Genomic DNA, 5,218 nt, shown 5'->3' with positions numbered 1-5,218 from the left:
TCCCACAGTAATCCAGCATGCGTTTGAGCGCCCTGCGTGCGGCTATACCCTGAAATAGTCAGTCTCCGCCCACTCCATAATGGGACACAATCAACAGCCAGGGCCGTTAGGCGTTGTACAGCGCCAGATGAAATGTCCCTCGCTGCGGTTTCACTTTGACTCACTCAAATGAAGTAATCGGATCCACACGGGATGTTTGCGTTACTTAATGGCATGGTCAAAATGACTGCTGGAGATTACTTAGAGTCAATTCATGTGCTTTCAGCCATATGATGTAGCTTATAGATAGATAGATAGATACTTTATTGATTCCCAAGGGGAAATTCATTCAATTGAAATGTTTACACTTAATTTCCACCTGCAAAATCCTCAAAACAACAAACATGTCATTCAGAAGATCTGACTTATCCCTAATGAGGTATTTTCGTGTCACAGGACTTAAGTTTCATAGTAGTAATTCTCCCCCACACACAGCCTGATTACATCCAAACTCCTGAAAGGAAGATTCATTCAAGTAAACTGACCAAGACTCATTCAGCAAACTCTGCCTGCTTGACTTGAGGTGGTGAGGATATTGACTCTGAAGGAAGGAATGCAAGAGGTTCCGTTACTCTCACTCTCTTGTTCTCTCTCTCTCTTCTAGTGCCTTATAGAACTCCGCTGTGGTTTGCTTCTGACGACACATAGAGAGCACATGTTTTAATCTCACTTCCCTATTTTAAATACGTGGTAGGCTACTTTGCGTAATTGACTTTGATAAAGATAACTGTATGATTGGCCTATATTTTACATAGATTGTAGAAGATCTGTTTTTTTTTTTATTAGACACATTTATTAGTATATGCAATGTACGGTTTCCTGTAACTGTGAGGGTTAATGGTAGCGGTAAAAGCACTTACAACTAAATTGTAATAACACTAATGTCTAAATCTCTCTCTTCTCTGGTTTGGCGGGAAATGCTGGTGGCAGCTGTTTATGATTACAGCCTGAAATTCCTGACACTGTTACTCACGGACACAGAGCCGCTTAACCCGGTGCACGCGTGCACACACACACTTCTAAACCTACACACACAGTGACTTCTCAACTGACACACATACACATTCAATGAACATCAGCACCGCTCAGGATGATCCCATTTCACAATATGGATCACACACACACACACACACTTCTAAACCTACACACACAGTGACTTCTCAACTGACACACATACACACTCAATGAACATCAGCACCGCTCAGGATGATCCCATTTCACAATATGGATCACACACACACACACAGACACATCTCAATGAACACACACACACACATACACAGCAACTTCTCAACTGTCACACAGACACTTCTCAACTGACACACACACACACCATCTCTCAACCAACACACACACAGGATGAGCACATCATCTCTTCAGTTCCCAGCTGCTGGTCCTGGTCCATCTTGAGTATCACACTCACACACACACCAGCCCTGCATCAGCACCAACTGGGCCAGGAGGAGTGTGTCACCAATCAGGCTGCATGTGTGTTTTCATGTCCTGCTGCCCAGTCAGGTGACCGCCCCTTCAGGGGGCCCCAGAGTAACTGAACGTTTTTAAACGGCCGTGATTCACCCCGAGTCGCGTCCCTCTGCGTGGACACAGCTTGTAGTCCCATTATGAAAAAGCCCATCCAGCTAAACCGAAGAGCCGCAGTGACTCATGGTGCTGTGGAGAGAGTTTGCAGAGGGAAGAGTCTCATGTGGAGAGAGTTTGCCATGGGGCTTAGAGGGAAGAGACACTCGCAAGATGATGATAAAGAAACTGATGAGTGTTTAAATTTGCCTGTTGTTCATGATGGTGAATAATACTGTTGCTGACTTTCCAACAGTGATGTAATGAAAATTATCTCTGACAGTGTTTATACAACATAACACATGGGAAAGATCCTCTTTAACTCCCATTCTGCAATTCAGTTACTAAAGTTACATACAGCCTATAGACTAATAGTTTAGACTAACCTAACCATTTAAAGCACTATGTGTAAGATGAGTAAACAAAGGTTTTAACGCTTGTATACTTATCACGTAAATATATATTTTTACAACCTCAGGGTCTAGTGCATACCCTGCTATAGAGTTATTACAGTATTACGGTTGAAGAATGTTAAAGAAATTGTAGTTTGAATGGTGGGATCAATTTAAGTAACAATATCACAAAACACCATTTGTTGCAAACAACTGCCCAATCAATATATACAATACTTCTGGTTTGAATAAAAACAGGATTTAAAAAAAGGAATAAATTAGATAAGTGGCCTTGATTACATTCAGCAGTGTCATGTATCATCAAAAGGAACCGTTTTATTTATGGCCAAAGACAGACACAACTTGGTAGGATAAAGTGTTGGGGAGACCAGTGTAGACATGAGTGCGTGCGCACGCCACTTTCAACATTCCATTACTTTGACAGCATTGTTCTCAATACAACCCGCACACCAGCGTTGAACTCCGCCACCTCCTCCGCTGGCTTGCGGGTTGTATTGATAATAATGTTGTCAATGTAATTGAATGTGGAAAGCAGAGTGCGCCGTACTCGTGTCGGCACCGGTGTCCACAGCACTTAACAATCACATAAAAATTCTCCATAGACTCTTATCACATATGCTCATCACACCATCAATGAGGCAAATCGTTTTTAAAAGTGAGATGAATCCAGTCCAAATCTCTGCCATATCAGGTCCATTTCCACAGGCCCCTTCAAAGACCTACAGAAGTCTCCTGTCACACTGTCATCATCAGCCTGTAGTCTTTGGAGGTCACAAAAGCATATATTTCAACATTCAAAAGGGTCTGTACGCTCCAACAGTGATGTCGAAAAGTTTCACATTGTTTATCTTCCCTTCTTTGTCGAGCAGGAAGTAGAATTTTTGACCTTTGACCTTGAGAGGTATGAAAGAAGGGGACTCGTGCCTGTGTGCGTGGCAGGCCACCTGAGACAGGGGCATGGTCATGCTTCTGGCATTACTCATCCCAAGCGGTGACTGCGTGGACACGGTCACCATCCCGCCACCTTTGTGCAGAATAACACGGCTGACGGAGCGACGGGAGAATAGAATGCCCAGTCCAATTATTCCGCCACCTGTTTGTGACAAAGAAATTGTGTTGTTAGCTCACGTGCCTCTCTTGCCTATTAAGTTAAACGTAGCCTGCATGTACCAAAACAGTATCAAAATATCACTCACCGATCGCCAGGCATGCTACGGTAAATCCAAACCTCCATGCATTTGATCCTAAATTCATGTCGAAACTAAACCATCCGCCAAGTTCGGTTCTAACCTTCTTTGCCTCATTAGCACCACCCCTCGTGTCTCGCAGGGCAGTGAAGGCGAAGTGGGCTAAATATGTCCAGAAAAGAAACTGCCCCCCACAGAAGAAAGCCAGAAATCTGAAGAATCTGGTACGGTCATGCTCAAACAAGATAATGTCTTTGGCAACAGCTGTGTTTGTGGAAAAGGTGTTAAGTCCCGTTCTTGAGTCTTTACTGAAAGTGTCAATCCATTGTCCGTGCTGCTTTCTCGACCGGGTCCATAGTTTGCACTCATTTAACTGACACATGCTCCTGAACGTTATCCATCGACCCATTAAACATCTAAGATTAGTCTGGCGTGACGGCTGGCTCTGTGGGGTATAAATCGAAGAATTAAACACCCACTGAGGTCGTTCTTGTTGCATATGATTCTTAGCAGTTGTCCTGAGAGTCCTCAGTTGTGCAACATTTAAGATTCGCCGAGTGATAAAACACGAGCGACCGGAGGCACCAGACAGCAGACATAACAAACCCATTTTGCGCTTTTCGCTTCCTGTAGTTATGTAGAAAAAAAAATGTAGTTTGTCAATGAAAAGTCGGTATTTCTACAATGTTTTGGCTACATTGGTCGACATCATCATGTGTCCTTTGGATGCCACCACCATGATGTGGAGAACTACGGAAACGGCAATGGCTCTAAATGTACGGTGGTGCGATTACGTTGCTAAATAGGCAACTGGATCACACATTCTTTCTCTTTTCATTATAGTTTAATATAATATTATATTTCATATAAAGTTAAAGTTTAATAATATAAAGCAGGTTAAATAAAAACAGCTTGATATACATATTAAAATAAAAGTTTAATACATATGTTTTAATCAAAATTATTATGGCCAAAAATGTATTTTATTTTCTGTTAGAAGTCTGTTTTTTTGTTTTTGCTTTAGCCACATGATCCTAGTAAGATTGTGGACTGCAGTATCTATTAGCCTATGCTTGGTGATTGATATTTCATGTAGTCTAATTACAGGAAAACTATTATTTTGATCGTAGTTATAGACATTGTCTAACCAAAGTCACAAAGTCACAACTGTCTCTCTGACACTGTGATCAGCAGCACCGGAGCGCCACAGGGAACTGTGCTCTCTCCAGTCCTGTTCACCCTGTACACATCTGACTTCTGCTACAACACCGAGTCATGCCACATGCAGAAGTTTTCTGACGATACTGCAATTGTGTGGTGTATCAGGGACGAGCAAGAGGAGGAGTACAGGAGCCTGGTGGAGGACTTTGTGCAATGGTGCAAACTCAATCACCTTCAACTCAACACTTCAAAGACCAAGGAGATGGTGGTGGATTTCCACAGGTCTAAGCCCGCTCTGCTACCAGTTTCCATTGATGGGGAATGTGGAGGTGGTAAGCACCTACAAGTATCTGGGTCTCCACCTAGACAATAAACTGGACTGGTCAGCCAACACTGATGCAATAAACCTGGACAATAAACTGGACTGGTCAGCCAACACTGATGCACTCTACAAGAAAGGGCAGAGCAGGCTGTACTTCCTGAGGAGGCTGCGGTCCTTCAATGTGTGCAGCAAGCTCCTCAGGATGTTCTATCAGTCTGTTGTGGCCAGCGTCCTCTTCTATGCAGTGGTATGCTGGGGAGGAAGCACAAAGAAGGATGCTGGGCGACTTGACAGGCTGGTAAGGAAAGCTGGCTCTATTGTGGGAGCTGAACTGGAGTGCATCACTTCAATATCTGAAAAAAGGACCCTGAACAAACTGATCAACATCTTGGACAATGAATGTCATCCACTCTACAGCACTATTAAAAAGCAAAAGAGCTTGATCAGCTGGAGACTTCGCTCACTGCCATGCACAACTGAAAGGCTGAGGAGGTCATTTGTCCCCAGGGCCATTGAAC

General features: G+C 43.3%; 1 protein-coding gene across 1 annotated transcript; it reads right to left on the bottom strand.

The window, feature by feature from the left end:
* Nucleotides 1-2,246: 2,246 nt before the first annotated feature.
* On the bottom strand, nucleotides 2,247-3,951 carry tmem223 (transmembrane protein 223). Its single transcript, XM_076273768.1, has 2 exons — nucleotides 3,227-3,951; nucleotides 2,247-3,123 (listed from the first exon to the last, which is right to left on the bottom strand). Exons 1-2 carry the CDS (start codon nucleotides 3,825-3,827, stop codon nucleotides 2,825-2,827), a joined length of 900 nt encoding a protein of 299 aa, XP_076129883.1. The 5' UTR covers nucleotides 3,828-3,951; the 3' UTR covers nucleotides 2,247-2,824.
* Between the last annotated feature and the right edge of the window lie 1,267 nt (nucleotides 3,952-5,218).

The sequence above is a fragment of the Alosa pseudoharengus genome, unplaced genomic scaffold (assembly GCF_046254945.1).
Source record: "Alosa pseudoharengus isolate Yale_2024_CS ecotype anadromous, Long Island Sound unplaced genomic scaffold, YU_APseudo_1.1 YU_APseudo_1.1_scf_8, whole genome shotgun sequence".
Taxonomy (NCBI): domain Eukaryota; kingdom Metazoa; phylum Chordata; class Actinopteri; order Clupeiformes; family Clupeidae; genus Alosa; species Alosa pseudoharengus.
The sequence above is the reverse complement of the archived record's forward strand: the minus strand, read 5'-3'. Positions and strand labels throughout refer to the sequence as shown.